Consider the following 19,217-nt stretch of genomic DNA (forward strand, 5'->3'; position numbering starts at 1 on the left):
GTTGGTGGAGTTAATTCTGAGGTTCTGTCATAATGCCATTTTGACAGATCCCACCTTCCTGGGTTACTGCATGTTTCTCAGGGGCAATTCAGGAAGAGAAATGCATTTTCTCAAATGCAAAAACTAATACAGCAAATTTTATAGCATCACATCTTGAGGCCTGGGCATCAAAAGCACCCATTTGCACCTTACATGGAAGGAGAAGAAAAAAATCTGCTGTTTTTAATACAAAACCAAGCATGATATTTATATGCTGTTCCTTAAGAGAAACAGGATTCTGTGGCTGTGTCCCTGTCTCTGCTCACTGGCTTCACACTTCCAGCTGAGCTTAAGGGCCAGTTTCATCCAAATGTGGCAGACATCAAGAGCACCAAATCTCTACAAGTTTTATGAAAATTCAGTGTTTTATGAAAATCATCAACTGGGCAGGGCACACAGGCTCAGAACCTGAGATTTCAGGTAAGGGCAGGAACTGCTGATGTGAGGGAGCAGAGGAACGTGCACAATTTCCCAGAAAGGCTCCATTAGTCTTGTGGGATTAAAATAAACTCTTACTTTCCATTAACTGTTCAAGTAGCTTCAGATAAGATACTGAACTTTGTATAGAAAGGAATGTGGATCCACAAGAGCATGACTGACTCGGGACCAGCAGATAAGGTGCACAAGTAAGCAGAATTCCTTCTTCAGGATCCTGCTCCCCAGACTGTTCATTGATTTTGCAGTTATGGATTACGAAAAAAAAAAATAAATAGAAAGTCACAGCAGGAATATAAAAGAAAGAAAACCACTTTCCCAGCAGGCCACAAAGTCAGGCTTGCTCTGTCTTCCTTGGCTTTTGGTCCTTGAGATTTAGATTGCTTTTCACACAGCATCTCAAAGTCAGTTGGAGTCACTCTGTGTCACCCACATGAAGCATAGTGTGACTCTGAATTTAGGACTTCAGTCTCATACAGACTCTTCAGGCCTGTGGATAATGGATAAAGGCACAGCACCACTGCACCAACAGTTTTGAGAAACCCATAGAATCCTGCACTTTGTGATGCCATGAGCAATGACTGCAGCTTTGTAATTGCATCTACACCTGCACAGGAATTTGTTAATCACATCACATTACACCTGAACATAGAACCAGTTTTCTAGTCTGCTCAGGGAGGGTAAAATACTGTTTGATTTAGGCTCTATAGAAACAATTTTAGTATAATTCCCTTTTTCCAAGTGCACTGAGTAGAAAATTATAGCAGAGACTGCGTGCGGTATTAGGCAGTGGATTCTCAAAGATGGCTAAAGAGATTTGGACAAAAGCCTCACTTTTCCTTCTTTGAAAATTCATCTCATATCTTCAAAAAGTCCTTTCAACTGTATTAATCTCTTCTTGATTGCACCATGTGCTTAATAAACCTGCTGCAGGAGCAGCTACTTTTACGGTAATGAGAAAAAGAAGATGGAAATGAAGACTGCCTATTGAAACATCAGCACTGATGATTACAGGGATCTTGAAAATAAACAAAAAGTATATAGCGATAATTAAATAATTCAATAATTGGAACAATTATGCCTTTGCAGCCAATGGATACAAAAGCAGAAGGTAAAGAACAGCACAGCTCTACAGCAGTGCAATAACAGCATAAGATGCAAGTCAGACTGAATCTGCAGCACGTGGAGATTGGAAGTGACAGCAGCAGAACTCAGGTGCTTTCCATCTCAGCAGAGATATCATCAGAAGAAACTTCGTCCTTTTCACAGAGGAAAAAGACAGAATTCCCCTTCTCTGGGGAAACACCACACATACCTTTGCATTCCTGCCCTCAGGGATGCAGAGTAGCGCCAGTCCGGATTGGGGTGCTTTGGCTGTAGAAACAAAAGCCCAGGACAATGCTGTTAGTGCCAGTACAACACGCTAAAAAGTATCTGCATCTGCCTCGTTTTGTCAGAAATGCATATATGGATATACTCAATTGTTGTGAATTGCCAAATCTTTCTACAAATCTAAAGAAACTTTCAAATGGGCACACAGGGAGTGTCTCTGTAATAAACTTGTCTGCATGCCAAGGCCTCTGGCTAGAGACGATCTCTGTGGAAAAAACATTTAATGCTGCAAACTGGTGGAAAGGTATTTCATACATTCACCAACATTTTGGGTATAGGGTAAAAAAAATCCCCATCAAGAAATGCAGAACATATGGTGGTTATTTACCTGATAAAGTGAGGAAACTCAAACTCCTGTACTGAATATTATCTACCTGAGGGTGTATAAATGTAGCTCCCTGTGAGGCAGATGTGGGACAGTGAAGTTTCTGCTGGAATTCAGTGTACTGCAGAGGACTGCAATGGATGGTATCAGATTTGCAGACTGCAGCAAGTCTTTTATTAAGGACAGACATGGCCATAATACCAAAACCTATTAGATTCTCCATGTTCATGAGAGGGCATGAAAGGTAGAAGGGGAAAATAGCCAGCAGCACCCTTTGACCAACAAACCTCAGCACACGCTGATGTGCTGCAGCATGACTTGCTAAATAAGGAGATAATTAAGGAATCCTCTGTTGATCAAAAATTGCTCCAGAAAATAATTTTCGCATTGTCAGGGGACCATCACTGTAATTTTCAACTACAGCCAATGAGTGCAAGCTCAGGTCCTGTAAAATTAAGCCCTGAGGACACACCAAGGTTATTTCTCAGGATACTAAAAGCATGATTCTGTAGGTGATAGTGTGGTGGGTGCTTAAGTTCAGACACTGGAATTCAAAGACAGAACTTATATCCAAAAACATAATGGACTACATTCATTCCTGATGTGTCTTGCACAGTGCAAATCACACAAATAATAAATGACAGTAATGGTTTAATTCTCTTCAAATTATTGGAGGCAGATCAGAAATGAATTTGACCCCATTACTTGAAAGAGAAAGTGTTGAACGTTCTGAATTATTTAAAGCCAACTCTGTCTTTCCTCTTGAGGTTTAGCATATGCTTTTCCCTGGATCAATAGGTTTTATTCAAACAAAAATGCAGCAATTACAACTTACAGTATTGCTCTGTCACCACGCTTCCCAGGTCCAGCATCACTCAAGACTCAGATGCTCTTGGATGATGCACATATGAATATTCTTTATGGTCTGAGTTTCACAAAAGGGAGGAGGCTGCTGTTTGCAACCACACATTAAACATCTGTGCTAGCAATTTCCTTCCCATTTAGCCCCCTGTTCTCTGTCATGCTCAGGTTCTGCTGAGTTTAGCAGAAAGTGGTTTGACAAGAAGCCCATTATGCATGGTTCTAGTCTTTTCTGATTAATTCCATTTTGGCCCCTGTCCCAGGGATGTCAAAGCAACTCTAAAGTCACCCATGTAGTAACAGTCAATAGAAGAGGATAGAGAACAACACACACTGATCAGATCCTCTCCTGAGCTTGCCTTTCTTGAGTATCAAGGGTGCTGACACCAGGAGATTTGTCTTTTCTTCTGCTGGGAATTTTTTATAGCAGGGGAACTGCTGGACTTTTGTTCTATTTTGCAATTTGAGAGGTGCGGGTTACTAACTTGTACAGTTTTATAGGCAATGTGAGGAGGAGGAATATTACCCCAGTCCCAGGCAAAACACAGATAAAGTGAGATCACATGAAAGCACTGGAAAAGTCTGACACAAGTTGGGTAGGAGTGGGAAAAGGGGAAAATGATCACTCACTCACAGTGCATTGATATTTGGTTTTTGGATGAGAGCTTTCCAGCTCTTGGCTAGAAGACAAAAACCAATGTTCTATTTGCAATGGGACATCAGATCTTAAATGGGTGATGGTGGCAGGAGAAACTCATTACTTAGAAATTCATCATTTATTCGCTTCACATGAACAGACCAAGACTTTTCATGTCAACATAAGAGAAAAAATCAGGAAACTGGTATTTCCAAGGGTTACTATCCAGAAGCTGTGGCATCTTGTGGCTATTCCCAAACAATTCTTTCTTTGCTATGACTCTAGGTAGGGCTGCAGTGCTCTTTCCAGAGGAGCAGAAGAACAAAAGAGGGAACAGGATGAGCAAAACTCTGAAGGTGAAACTATGGCCACAGCTGACCGTCAGGGGCTGGGGTTTTTTTTTAATTGTGAAAAAAAATCAATATCTGTGACTTCTTTTTGAAGTCATTACGGGAAGAACCAGAGCACAAGGCAGCTGGGCAGCAGCCTGCCTTTCTGCAGACCTATTTTCACCCAGTTTCACCATGTGCTTGCTGCTTGACTGGGTCATTTCAGAGCTCAGCAAGAGGCACATTTGTCCCACACTTCTATCACCACAGGTCAGTGTCCTGCCCCCGACAAAATCAGTGAAACTTCTATTTTGTCAGCATAACTGGCTTCTCCTTTTGTTCTGCTACAGGCTGTAATCCTTTCAGTTTTTCTGGCCATAAGTGAAAAGTTGTTTCAATACATCTCTAAATGGGACTGGACTAGAAAAGCAATAAAGCATGACCAGTAACAGAAGTTGAGCACAGCAGAAGAAGCAAACCTATCCAGTAATGTCTCTCCCCAGCTCAGGTGCAGTAGTGCTGCTTCTTAGAAATCCATGAGGAATTCAGAGCCTACAAGCTTGGGTTGGTTTATACACCTGGTTCAGAGCAGTTCACCTTCACCAGACCTCTCCCTGAAACCTGCCACATGTCCAGGTGTGTCCCACAGCACGGTCACTGTGCCAGGACACCATCTCAAGGCAGAGCTGAGTCCTCAGGCAGCCTCAGGGGCTGCACAGCAGCTCTCAGTGGGCTCCTCTGCAAAGCCCTGTCACAGATTTATTTGGCTGTCAGATGTGCTGTGTGTCCTAAACCAACACCACCAGGACAAGGTACAGCTGAGCAGAAGTGTGAGGACAAAGAGGGAACACCAAGAGGAATGCAGGCTCTGAAGGGCTCCCAGTTGTAAATCCCCACATTCTCACTACGTCACACAATGCTGATGAAGACAATATTGTTCCTTTTGTCTCCCCAGCTCATTACAAGGCTCTGTATATCACAATCCAGCACATTCTACTAGGTTGATGGAAATTTTAGCTTGCCACTACCCTCAGAGATTTTTGGAAGTCATGTGGCAAGTCCAGCAGTCCTGTCAGCAAGTGAAAGAAATCCCATGATCCAGCACAGAAATAATCAACCGTTCCCTTTTTTCCCCTCCATCAGCTGCTCTTTTTTCTGACTCAGTTACAGCACACATCATCAAAATCAATCAAGTCAAAATCTACCCAGGTGCCTACAGAAGTGGTTGTCACTGCACCAGGTGAACACCTCATGCCACCAGTTTGCTCCTGCTGCTTCTTCCAGGTACCACATTCTGCCAAGCACAAAACCACAGGCATGAATGTCACTGGCCATAAACAACCAACCCCATTGGGAAGTCTGATAATGGGAATGCTCCATCTTAGGAACAAGAAAGCTCATGCAAAATGTCACACAGTTGTTTTCAAGTGGGTTAACTGAAGAATCATTTCATTGGCCTGTGGAGAATAAATTTAGTTGAAAATGTGTTGTTATGAACATTTTCCTCAGCTCTCTTTTTTTTACCTAATACAGTAAGAATTTCTCCCTGGGGTAGGAGAAGTTTCTAATTTTTTTAAAATATTTTCCTGATCCCATATTCAAGGGATCAGTGCAAACACTACCTTTCATTTTAGTGCTTGCTAGAACAAAACCCGCTTGAGGTAAAGAAGCATGAATCAAATATTTACAAACAGTTACCAGGTGCTGAGACTCCTATAAACATCCTGCTTCATTCTGATTTCCACACAAATGCACAACAGAATGACAAAAGGTATATTTATCAAATGTATCTGTTTTGAAGCAATAATAAAAGCCTTCTAGAACCTCTGATGACACAAGAATCTGCTTATTTTCCAATGAGACAATGCTGACAGGTATGAGGAAAGAGAGGCTTCTATTCCTGTCTTCCTTCTGTAAATATTTAGAATTAACTTGATGTGGAGAACGAACTATTTAAATATATGATATAAATATATCATTCAAGAAATCAAAACTGGAAAAGGGTGTGATTCAAAAACCCAAGTCTGGGAATGTTCATTTTCATGTCGAACTCTGAGAAAACTGAGGTGAAGGGAACAGAAGTGCTCCTGTAAAGTACATTTAGTGACTTCCAAGAGAAGGAAAACGCCTCTGCTAAATCTTGGATGCAGATTTCTGCTGGCACAGCAGAAGCCTCGAACCGAGCCCGACTGCCCTGAAGCACAGAGCACTGTCCCTGCTTAGCCAGGCAGGTTCAGACACTGCCACTAAACAAAAGAACAAACATTTATAGTTAACCTTTTCAATGTCAGCAGGGCTGGAGAATTTCTTAGAGGCTTAAGTTCTTGAACTGAGATTGTAAGACATTGCACCATTAATACCTTTAAATCCTCTGACAGAAATCTCCTGGACAGACTGCTACAAACAATGCTGTGGGGTTACTAGGTTGAGACACTTCAAAACGTGCTTGCATTTAAAGCAGTATCAAAATGTGTTCGACTCAAGAGTTGCTTTCTTTTTTCCATTGTGTTTAGCAAGCTGGTTTTGAAGTGAAGAATACAGAAAAAGACAAAAGCAGAGCAAACAGCTACAGAACTCCAATGGATCTCTTGGGTCTTACCACCATCAGTGTGCAATTTTTTCACTTTCTTTAAAAGTGTCCATAGAGAAAAATGCTCTATTTCTGACCATCAAATGAAACATCACATTTTTTCATCCACACGTGTCACTACACAAAAAAGGGTACAAGGAAATGTATAACCTAAAAGAGTTTAGTTCTATCAAGTATCCTGACTGCCCACTCCTCATTAGGAATGTGCCAGGCTGCCTTCTGGGACAGAAAAATCCTGTTAAAACATTTTGGTTTGATTGTTATTTCCTGCATTGAAGGTAAAAGGCTGTCATGAGATTCAAGACACAAGAAATACGCTTAACTGCACAGGATGTAAGAACAAAACAGGAAAGATGAAGAGAAAAACTAAGGACCAGACACTACCCAGACATCATTCAGCATCTTCACAGGAATATGAGGAAACAGACTCCAGACTAAAGCACTGAAACCCTTCCTGAAAATGACAGATCATCACTGCAGCAATGCCCAGTAACAACATCACAACTTCACACACAATTTCTTCACAGTGTGTGCACCCTTCTTTGGAAAGACAGGAGTCCAGGCTGTCATAACCCACACAGCACCAGAAATGAAGCCACGGTACTTTTTTTATCCCTGTATTTTGCTTGCACTGCCTGCCTGGTCCCTCTGCAGTAGTTATCTGATGAGAGAGCAATATCCATTAACCCTGCACTGCTATCCTTATCACCAGCCTCCTGACAGCAATAACCATGTCCAAGATTTTCTGTGCAGCTGCAGTAGTACATTTCTTCTTTTACAAAACACCCTTAGTCTGAGTCATAAATCCATAAAGGACTGTGCAGGTAAGCAGGGTGAGCACAGAAGCAGCAGCTATCTTGCAGAAACAAGCTTCCCTGCCACCATCACAACACTGGCAGTATAAAAGGAATAGCCACACAGGAGTCAGAATTTCACCAGGGACATAAAAAAGCCCCTACCTAACCATATTGCACTTGTTTGCACTTCTACTGTATCCTTCTATAAACCCAATAAAGTCACTCACGACTTCGTGTAAGTATTAGCATCTTTGACCTTACCAGCAAATATGGAAAGAAGTAAGACTTACTGCCCCAAGTGTTACTGAGATTGATCCCAAATAACTTGGAAATATTTTTCCTCTCACTGTATAACCAACATTTTAAAAATCTTAGCCACTGTAAAAGCCTAGGTATGATTACCTGTGCATAGCAAACCCATTCACCTGGTCTCATCCTCATCAACGAACAACCGATAGAAAACCATTTCCAAACACTGTGGAAGAAGGAATAAAAGAAAGGACCTGATCACGTTATCAGATCAGAGACTGACTTTGTAAATTGGTGCAAGGACAATTCTGCCTTGCTATGCCTCACAAGTGAAGGCACAGGCTCTCAAAGGCTGATTCAAAGTTCACTTCAACTAAAAAGAGAAGCACAGTTCTCTGAAAATCTAATAGCACAAAGATCATTATCCTTAAAATGTAGAATTCAGTGTTGCTAAGCAATTGATGGCATCTTCAGTGCAAATGCTGAGCTTGAAACAGGAGAAAGATGTGACTTTTAGTATGTAATTAGCTAGGAACTAGTAATTAGCAAATGACATTTCATTCAGCCATTTCCTCATGTGCACATGGCCTTGATGCATCTTCACAGAGTGTCCTACCACAGGACAGGTTAAGAAGCAGAAAGCAAAGAACTTGTGATGAGTAAAACTTGTCAGAACTTCAGCTCTGTTTAAATCACACAGAATGAGTTGAATAATTCATTCCCATTTTGGATGACGACCCTACACAGGCAGCATTCATTAGTTTGTTCTTTGCATTTCCCTGCTTTTGTGCCCCAAGTTTGGACTGGCTTTGCTGCCAGTGCCTGATCTGTGCTGGTAATCAAAACTTGCTAATTCACTGCACTGGATGGAGAGAGTCTCAAAATGTGATAGGAATCTCTTAGTTAAACTGATTTCCTACCTGGCTTGCATCCAAAGTGAAGCCATTTTCAGTTAGTGCTTTTCTTCTTGCACACCCCCCCACACCCAAAAAAATCAGCTATAAAGTGTGTATTTCACTCTCTGATTCCTCAGCATACAAGCTAATAGAGCATGCCTCATATTCCCTCCTATATCAAACACATTTTATTACACTCAGAAAAATTGTAAGATACAAAAACTGCAGAGAAAGAGAAAAAGTACTTCCCCTGTACCCTGCCACAGAGAAACAGTGCATTAATTTAAAATGGATTAATGTTGAATGGATGATCATTACTCCCTAAAAGCATTGTTATGGAAGACTTGCTGGCCCTTAAGATATGGGCATCTTTGCTAAAAAAAAAACAGTTGCTAAAGATGCTAACATCTCCATATGTGAAAAAGGAGAAAGAAAGAAAGAAATTAGTTCTGTTTCTGTGGCAAGAAAACACAAGTCAGGCTCCTTTCTATCCCACCAGTTATTTTCCTGAATTTCCCCTCTCTGGGACATAACACACATTAATGCACAAACTGATCTCACACCTGCCACAATTATAGGATACAAACAACACACAGTAATGGCAATAATTTCCTTTTGTGCACCAGAATGAGTCTCTCCTGTGAGTGTTTCTGAGTTCAGTCCCAACATGTGTAAAAGGGAAACTGCACAGAACACGCAAACCACACAGCAGCTGCACGCCAGCATAAACCAACCATTAATTCTTCACTGTGGGAAAATATTACAAAGGTTAACACACAGCTAGTCAAACCAAAGGTATCAAACAATTTTCAATAGCAACCCGGCAGGTTTGAAGTTGTCATTCTGTAACTTAATGACTTGCTGTGATTTTCTGCAAAGGTGTCACTGGGTTGTCACAGGCCAGAAAGCATAAAATGCAGCACTAGGTACAACAAACATTATCAGAGGAGGGATTGCAGTTTTCAGACAACTAAAACAGGCTCACCTTAGCAAGATCCTTGTAATAATATGCTTTTCTGAATTGGACAGATTTACTTAGGTACGAAGACAGCAAAGCAGCAAACACCCATAACTGCCATAAAGTAACCTTTTGATTTCAAGGCTAATCACTGATTCTTTTTTCTCCTTCAATATGAGTTTTTCCGTCAAAACTCACATCAAAATTCCCATCTAAAATGACAAAGGCGTGTCATTCCCTAGCACTCTGTAGCAGCAGGAAGTTTTAGACAGGGGAGGATGCAATACTCAGTACAGCATATGCTGCAAAAATGAGGTGAATCTCAAACAACAGATGCATACACTGAACTTACCAACTGGACCCTGAAAGTCTCAGTATTTACCTAGAAACAAAATGCATGGCATAGATTAGATTCATTAAAACCAAGTTTCAGAGCTGAGTGTCAGCAAGCCCCTAAGGGAATCTGCTTCATCTGAGTTTTCCAGCTGGAACCTGTGCCTGAGTACAGATTTGCTCAGAGCACTGTGCAGACCATTTACCAAGGCAGCCTCACCTCATTGGGAGTAATGGAGTCATTTCTAAGTATGATCAGGTTTTGTGCACTCTGCCCACTTTGTCCTGTCAGATGCCTCTCAGTCACCACTGCAGAGGGACCAGTAGTTCCTGTAGGGCCACAGGTATTGTAAAACATGAAAGTGTCACTTCCTGATCCTGCGGTCAGGCAAGCCTTATAGCAGTAGGTCTTAGTGAGAGACCCATTGCCCCTCACTTCAATGAAATGGGGCTGTACTTTTAAACCTTGGGGTAATCTAGCATCAATGTTGTTGTTGGCCTGCTTGTACAATTCAGCAGGGCTCCGTTCTCTGACCGTACAGCACCCTGCACAGCAGGAGCTCCCATACAGACTGTATCTGTAGCACTTGATAATAGAAAGCCCAATGACTGTGAAAAGGAAAACGAAGGAGATGGCGCTCAAAGCGATAATGAGATAAAGAGTGACCTCTGAGTAATTGCTTGGGCTTTTAAAGTGTCTTCTTCTATCAGGGATGATTTTGGAAACTCTGTCCACCACAGCAATAGTGATGGCTACTGATGAGGACATCGATGGCTCTCCGTTGTCTCTCACCTCCACCGTCAGGTTGAAAGTAGGTGTGCTGTCCTCCCCCAGCTTACGGGTAGTCCTGATCTCCCCAGTATGGAGCTCTATCCTGAACAAACCCGGATCTGAGGTTTGCACCAGGTAGAAGAACAACCAGGCATTTTGTCCTGAGTCCCCATCAATGGCTATAATTTTGGTTACCAAATATCCAGCATATGCCGAGCGTGGGATCATCTCCAGGGCTGCTGAAGTGTTGGTTGAGGTAGGATACAGAATCTGTGGAGCATGGTCATTCTCGTCCACCACGTAGATGTAGACAGTGACAGTGCTGCTCAGTGGTGGGATCCCAGCATCCTGAGCCTGGACAGTCACCTGGAACTCCCTCAGTGTCTCATAGTCAAAGGACCTGACAGCATACATGTTGCCACTATCAGATTTAATGGAGACATAGGAAGCAACAGGTAGCCCTTCAATCTCTCCATCTAGTAGAGAGTAGGACACATAGGCATTTTTGGCGACATCTGGGTCAGTGGCTTTAATAGTGCACAGGAAGGCTCCAAGGGGGTTGTTCTCAGGGATGTAAACTGAGTACACAGGCTCCTCAAAGCGCGGGGGATTGTCATTGATGTCGGAGATCTCCACGTGGATCACCTTCTGGGAGGACAGAGGTGGGCTCCCAGAATCAGTAGCAGTAACTGTGATGTTGTAGGCTGCTGCTTTCTCGTGGTCCAGTTTGCCTTGGGTGACCAAGGTGTAGGAGTTCTTGAAGGAGTTGAGAGTGAAGGGGAGGCCGGGCGGAATGCGCAGGCTCACCTGCTTGTTCAGCCCCGAGTCCTGGTCAGTGACACTCATCAGGGCCACCACAGTTCCTGACCTTGCATCCTCCGGTACTGGGCTGTACAGGGAGGTCAGCTCCACTTCAGGAGCATTATCATTGGCATCCACAATGTTGACCAGCACCTTGCAGTGCCCAGCCATAGAGACAGGGCCCTGATCAGTGGCTTGCACGTAGATCTCATAGGAGGATGCCTCCTCATAGTCCAAAGTGCCATTAACCCGCACCTCCCCTGAATGGGGGTCCACGCTAAAGAGCTGTCTCACCTTCTGGGGGGTGTAGCTGCCGAAGGAGTAGATCACATCCCCATTAGAGCCCTCATCCGGGTCTGAGGCATTCAGTTTGACCACTAGCGTGCCAGGCAGGGAGTTCTCCAGCAGGCTCACGGTGTAGGTGGAGCGGTCAAAGGCAGGTGGGTTGTCATTGGTATCCACAACCCGCACTGAGATTTGGGCTGTACCGGATTTGGGGGGATCCCCCCCATCCACAGCAGTCAGCACCAGCTGCTGCAGGGCACTCTGCTCCCGGTCCAGCGGCTGCTGCAGTACGAGTTCCAGGAGTTTGCTGCCAGTCTGGAAGCCTTTAAGGTCCAGGGCAAAGTGGCGACTGGGGCTGAGCAGATAGTTCTGCACAGAGTTGGTGCCCACATCAGGGTCCTGGGCACTCTCAATGTGGAAACGAGCCCCGGGCACGGCAGACTCACTGATCTCCAGCCGGTAATCCTGGCGGGGGAACCGCGGAGCGTTGTCATTGATGTCCAGCACCTCCACCTCCACGTTGTGCACCTCAATGGGCTGCTCGATGACCAGCTCCAGGCTGAGGAAGCAGGAGGGGCTCAGCTCGCAGAGCGCCTCGCGGTCCATGCGCTCCCGCACCAGCAGCGCCCCGCGGCCCAGCTCCAGCTCCAGGTACTGCCGGCCGCTGCCCGAGGTGATCCGCGCTCCCCTGGCCGCCAGCCGCCGCGGATCCACGCCCAGGTCGCTCGCCACGCTGCCCACGAAGGCGCCGTGCGGCAGCTCCTCCCGGACCGAGTAGCGGAGCTGCCGGCCCGCCGCCCGCCCGGCGCACAGCCCCAGCAGCAGCAGCAGCGGCAGGAGCAGCGGGCCCGGCGCCGCCGCCGCCGCCGCCATGGCCGGGGCGGGGGATGGCTACGGGAGCAGCCGGAGCCGCCGAGCCCGGCCCCGGCCCGGCCTCACTCCCCGCCGCCGCCCGGCCGCCTCATGCAAGCGGCGAGCAGCATCCGCCCGCCGCCTCCGGCCCCGCCGCCGCCCGCTCCATCCTCGCCTTGGCTGCGGCTCCGACCTCTCTCCCTCCGGCGGCTCTCAGGAGGATGAGGAGGAGGAAGGAGGAGGGACCGGGACTTGCCGGATCCGCTTTCTCCCGCTCCAGCTGCTGCGCGGGAGGAGGCGGGGGTGGACGCTTAAGCCGCGGCTGGCGCCGGTTCAGCACCTGGGCCGGGAACAGCGGCACGGCGAGCACCGCCCCGCCCGGGCCCGCCCGGGCCCGCGCCCACGTGTTGCGACCCCGCGGAGCTCCGGGACTCCTCGGCCCCCGTGGCCGCCGAGCCTGGAGGGGCGCGGCTCCTGCGCCGTCCCCGCTGCTCCTCGTCTCCGCCCTGGCTTCGCTGCTGAAGCTTTGGGGGCGCGGGGAGCTGACAACTGCATTCGCTTGTGGACCTGCTGCTGCAGCGCTGAAGTGCATCCGCTCGAGAGGGTTAAATCAGCGCAGAACGCCGAAAAATAATGGGCTTCCAGCCAGGTCTGGTGCCGTTTGTGTGTTGCTGCAGTGGGCTTGACGACCTCTTTATCGGAGACCTGCCCCTCTGTTCCATCCGAGATCCATCCTTGCTGCAGCACCGTCCCCCTGCCCAACCTCTATGGGCACCCCTGCGCTGCTTCCACCACCTCCGCTCGGCTGAGAGGATTCTGCAAGTCACACCCATGAGTTACGAGCATTTTAGGTGAGCCTCAGTTTCTCATCCAGTGCAATACACAGGCTCAAGGTGATCAGGTGCAGCTGAAGAGAAGGTGGAACATGATCTGCTTGCCAGTTACCGTTTTTACCTCCTCTCCTCTTGTGACAGAGGACTGACAAAAGAACAGACACGAAACCGAACAAACTCAGCAGCTGAGGTGGACATGCTGCATCTACAATGAGTTTTACCCCAGTGTCAAAAGTCCTAGCAAAGAAAATAAACTCCCATTCACACATCACATAAGGTGAGAGATTTAATGAGACAAACCATAAACTGTAGTCCTCCAGGTGTGCAGCTATGTTTCACCTAGTACCCGATGCAGAAACTCTCTCTCTACAAGTTTCTTTCACTGTTGTTTTTTTGTTTGCTTTCCCTTTCATCCTCATAAAGTCTTTTGGAGCATCCAAAAAATCCTCTCTGGATTGGGCTGTCAAGGGGAGGGGTGACCCCAACATTTAGCTGAAACCTCTTTCATTGCCCTTTGTTGGCCTGGGAACCCCTCACCATGAGAACATTATAAACCTCTAAAGATTTTTTCTCTAGCATATCTGACGCACAAACCCTGGAGCACAACTGCCCTCACTCTGACTCAGCACCACTAAAAACTGCTACCAATCTCTTAGCTTTTATCTGTGGCCACCTCTACCAGAAGAGACAACATTACCCCATTTTGGCTGGTGGTTCCTTTATTCTCAGCCCATTTTTGTGGCTCTAGGATTTGCCCTCATATTTATTCTGATGCACCCAGTATCCCAGTATCTGCAATTACTGCTGTCAAGCCACCCAACCCTGTTGATATTTTTAAGTGGGATAAATGTAGGTCTGTGCAGACCAACAAGAGCAGCTAGAGATGCCAAGTGCCTAGAACACCTGGAAAATTGCCCATTTCAACTAGTTGCCAGGAGCCAGACACTTAGAAAAAAATTAACTTCATTTTTTTGGCAAGGCACCCACCTTCAAGAACACAATATTCACAGATTCAGAACAAAATACTTGGACAGTGTCACCAAAAAAAAAAAAAGTGCCAAACCACAAAACCCCCACCCCTCAAAGAACCCAGTACCCTGCTGAATGCAATAAAAATAAAAGTTATAGCAGCACTAACACACATGGGCTATACAGCCATGTGTCAAGCCAACTTGCAGCCATCATGTAAGACTGAAGCCTGAAGAGAGACACCCTGAGTTCTCCAAAAATCACACGGTGATTTCACCAGACAGTCCACAGATGATCTCTGCCCCACACCTCCAGGTGTACACCCACAGAGTCCACTAACAAACATATAAAACAACAAGAAATAAAAGACCCAGCAGTACTGGCAACATCTAAGGCCCTGCCTTAAAGAACCTGTTAATGAAGACTCTCCAGGAAATGGCTGATGCCCGTGGCTAGGAGATGGTGGGAAGATAAATCTGGTCTCTGCAGGCAATAGCTTTTTAGCCACAAGCTGATTTTACTCTGTGTGAATGAAACCACATCAGTCACACATCCAGGGGGTTTAATAGCAGCAAGGAATCTCTCACGCTGTTTGTGGACTCAGTGAGTTACCTGTGATAGACATTCGGGCTCTGCTCTATTGTATTTCAACAAGGAAGGGCTGATGGACCCTCACATCCTGGCCCAGCTCAGTATTTACTCATTACCCTGGTTCATCTTTTCTCACGCCCGTCTCAGACTGCGCACAGCCAAAGTTTGGAAAAACACCACAGAACATAAAACTGAACAGAGATAAAACACATATCCCATAATATTTTCATTCCCATCAAATATGTCTCTCAACCTCAAGTTCTTAGAAATATTTTTCTCCTACTTCCAGAATTGTAAGATCTAGGATTATCTGGCCTCTTGCCTTTTTCTGTGAGTTTTATAGCACCAATAAAATATATACTCTGATAATCATTGTATAAATTGATAGTATGGCTTGGTTTATTTACAGTAGCACTGCACAAATCTCACAGTCTTTCCCAAAAAAAGCTTGCTTTATGAAGTTAATGCTCACTGCAGAGTGGATAAGTGATATACCAAAATGTGTTCTGTTCTGATTAAATGTTCCCCAGGTCCTTTTAAATCTATATAAAATTCATCAATGGTCATAATAATTTTAGGTACCTCTATCAGCTTCAGTGTTAGTGCTGAGTCAGTCCTGCAGGCTGTGATTTTAATTTGGGAAAAACTTCAATTGAGAAAACACTTCAGGTTATGTTCTGTAGTAATATTGATTTTTCTAGTAATAGACAAAAATTGAAACACAGAAAAATGTAATTTCAGTTTCAATTGAATCAAGGCTTAGGGTTTTCCTAATTTTCTTTTTTCCAGAGTTTTGCTTTTCAGTAATTTTTGAAATTTCACCTAAGCACTGAAATTTTGAAACACCTTCAAATCTCACTAAAGAAAAATGTACCCAATGAGTTCAGAACAATGCACATGAGCAGGAGAATCAGAATTCATCCCTGCAGCAAAACCAGCTGATAAACCTGATAATAACCCCTGGAGTGACTGGATACTGCCTGCATGCAGTGTGTGTATACACAGGCCTCTGCTATTTGCTGACATCCAAAACCTGCACTGCTTTAATCAGCTCAGCTAAATTAAATGGCACAAGTACAAACATACAGGTGGAGCAAAGAATACTGATTTTATCAAGTCCTGCACAAGAAAATCAACTATATCTCAAGATGGTTATACATTGATACGTATATACCCCAGCAGGCATAGTAAAATAACTATTTTAGTATGGAAAATCCTCACATTTCTCTGCAAGTCTTCCTTGAAACAGTTCTAGAATGTAGAATATACCTGAATTAGTAGCAGGCTGATGCAGAGCCACAGAAACATGTCTGTGCAGATTTTTCTCTTGGTAATGATAAAATTATACACAGACATACTTCTCTAGGTATTTAGAAAAGTGAAAAGTTCATTCATTTCAAATCACAGTCATACAAGTGATTTTATTTTTCTATAAAGTCGTAACAAGAATTTCATGAACTTGCTCGGGCAGCAATAAATTTGTGTTCACTTTGCTCCATTGCAGAACACTAGGCAAAGTCCCTTCTCTGCTTTATTCTGAGTCTCATACAGCAAAAGGAGAGAGAAAGACATCCTGGAAAACAGAAAGATGTGAATGTACAACCTGTAAATTGAAGAACTCCAAGGTGTTTTGACATCTGAAAAGACTGTTCATTTCTTTGTAAATAATTTCACTTTCAGTAACTCATATCCCTTAAACATCAGATTCAATGACTCAGTGTCTTTTCAAAACTGCTGGATTGACACCAGCTCCAAGCACTGGACTCCAGATTTCTGCACATACTTCACAGCACATAGATTTTTAGCAATAATGAGATTGCTTGAGTACTGTATAAAAATAGACATGGTTTCAGCCTGATACAACTGCGTGCAAAAAATACGGAGACAAGTCCACAAAATCCATAGTTTAACCATTAACAAACAGGTAATTGATGTCATTCTGCAGAAAACAAACAAACAAACAAACAACTAGATTTCCTCTATGTGCCTGCTTGTATTTGGTGCCTGCAATTTGTCTGCCTTACTTAGAATTAGATCAAGTCCAGAGAAAGGAACATCCATCAGTCATAGGCTAGATTACATCAACCAAAGTGGACAACATTACCAATAAATTGTAAGGGAATGATGAGTTTGTGCAGTTTCTTATGCACAGGTTTTTTTTTTTTTTCCTGTGAGCACAATCTTCTAGTCCGTGGGTACTTATGAAGTCTATAGGGAAAAAAAAATCTGATATTTTAAGGGGGCTACTTCTTCACTTCAGCCCCACTTTGTGTTCTTGGGATTCCTGCAACCCTGGTTCCTTCAGTGAGGCCCCCCCTGCACTGTTCTCTGAAGGAGACTGTACAAGGCTTTTTTCTGGTGATTTCCCATGCCTCAAGGACTATGTAAGCAGGAAAATACTGCCTAGAGATAAGGCAACACAAAGGTCTGCATTCTGTATGGAATTTCCTGGGGATGTGGGATTCCCACTTTTCCTAAAAATGCAGCAAAACACCTCCCTGAGGGAATGTGAACTGCTTAGTTCTACACCAAATTTCTTTGCTCCTATGTCTTGAATTACATGTTGACAAGTCATCTATTCATTTGGAACCTGCCTCTCTCATGTTTGAAGTAGACAGATCCTGTGCCAAATTACTCAGTTGGATTGGCTCAGTTCTTTTGTGTCTCTCCTTAAATCCATTTTCCCATTGGTAGGAATAACTGGTGAGAATTTCTTTTTGTATCTCAAGCATCTGAAGCCAGGCTATTTAAAACATTGCTGTTATGGGAACCAAGGCTGCTAAACAGCCAGAAAAAAATCCTGTTTGTATTTAGGTCACGATTTCTTTGCAATAATGTAACTTGCTTGTTCTAGAAAATGTCATGTAAAGAAATTGGGGTTGGGATATGGAGAGGGGTTGGTGTTATAAATTTCAATTGAGATAAACCACAAAGACACGGAGAAAAAAACTCATTTTCTTTTCCTGATCACCAGCGTAAATTCAATCATTTCTCACTTCTAGTCTGAATTTTAAGGATGGATATGTCTGACTCATTCTGTCTTCTGCTATATTTTTCTGATGACTTCAGAATGCTTTCGTAATTTATTGCTCATAATGTCACACACTGTGCCATTCTAAATTGAAGGACATTAACAACGAGAACACCAACAAAATAACTTTTCACCTTTCCAAAGTTACCACCAAGGCTGCAAGTGTTACTTCCACTGCCAAATATTTTCTTGAAGATTTTGGTTGGTGTGTTTTCCTTTACCACCACTGTCTCTCTTCGGAGACAGAGTCTTTACAACTTGTCCATGCAGGCTGTGATTCTCCAGCTCAAGTAATCACCATTAAATTTCACCTGGAATCAACCAAGTTTTTCTTCCAGGTGATTATAATTTGATTTTTTTCTCAGCTCTGGCTACTGCTTTGTTCCATATTTATATCCATTTGTGTTGCACGCCCCTCTTCAGAGTTTGAGAACTGGGATAAGGTTATGAGGTAGCTCTGACCCTCCTGAAACTGTCTCTGAATGTTTAATTGAATATGAACATATGAATTCGTGCCTGGAAACTGAACACTCAGTTTAGTTTTCTGCTTTAAGGAGTACTTCTGTGCTCAATTCCCTAAGAAGTGTCTTCATCATAAACCACAGGATGTTCACTCACTTTCTCCCTCTGTGTTAATTCTCCATATTTGTCTCCCCTCAATATCCTAGGAGCTTTGCATTTGTCCTTGTGGCTACACAAGAAATACACTGTGTTCCAAAATGGTGCTGATAAGGTATGCTGAGGTCTCCTTTTCCCCTCGTTTTTGTCTACACAATTCAGATAAGGTAGGAAGCTAAGCACCAAGCAGTGGCACACTACCAATGGAAATGGAGACCTAGGTATAAAAATAGAGGGCAAGAATCAAAAGTACAGGCAAGGAGTAATATGAGAAACAGTCACCTTCTTCATTGCTGAGAAAGACCAAAGTCATTTTCTTTAAAGCTTATATCAGTGCCTCTCTTTAACAGGGAAAAGAGACCAGGTTTGTATTATTAAAGACTGTACAAGTACCCAGCTACTGTGGATTCCCTCTCTTGAAAACACAGGCTGAGTTATATCTATTAGCTTTGTTTATACTCCCTGCTTGCTCCTAGAATGTCCCTTAGAAGTTAACACCTTAAACCTGAATGTGGCTGGTTTGGATCTAACAAGGAACTGGCAATTTGGTAGGTTTGAAACCAGAGTGTTTTAATGCTGACCTGAGTTTGCCTTTGAGTCTCTTGCAAGTATTGACTGACAATG

At 44.0% G+C, this 19,217-nt stretch overlaps 1 protein-coding gene across 1 annotated transcript in view; it reads right to left on the reverse strand.

Moving 5' to 3' along the window:
• Window positions 1-12,530, reverse strand: part of PCDHAC2 (protocadherin alpha subfamily C, 2) — a gene marked incomplete at its 5' end in the record, with an annotated part of 47,674 nt that extends 35,144 nt beyond the window's left edge. Inside the window, 2 exons of the mRNA XM_062502102.1 lie at window positions 1,790-1,848; window positions 10,062-12,530. Of these exons, the coding sequence (XP_062358086.1) occupies window positions 1,790-1,848; window positions 10,062-12,530 (2,528 nt within the window). The remainder of the gene's footprint in view (window positions 1-1,789; window positions 1,849-10,061) is intronic.
• Between the last annotated feature and the right edge of the window lie 6,687 nt (window positions 12,531-19,217).

This window comes from Cinclus cinclus, chromosome 14 (assembly GCF_963662255.1).
Source record: "Cinclus cinclus chromosome 14, bCinCin1.1, whole genome shotgun sequence".
NCBI lineage: Eukaryota > Metazoa > Chordata > Aves > Passeriformes > Cinclidae > Cinclus > Cinclus cinclus.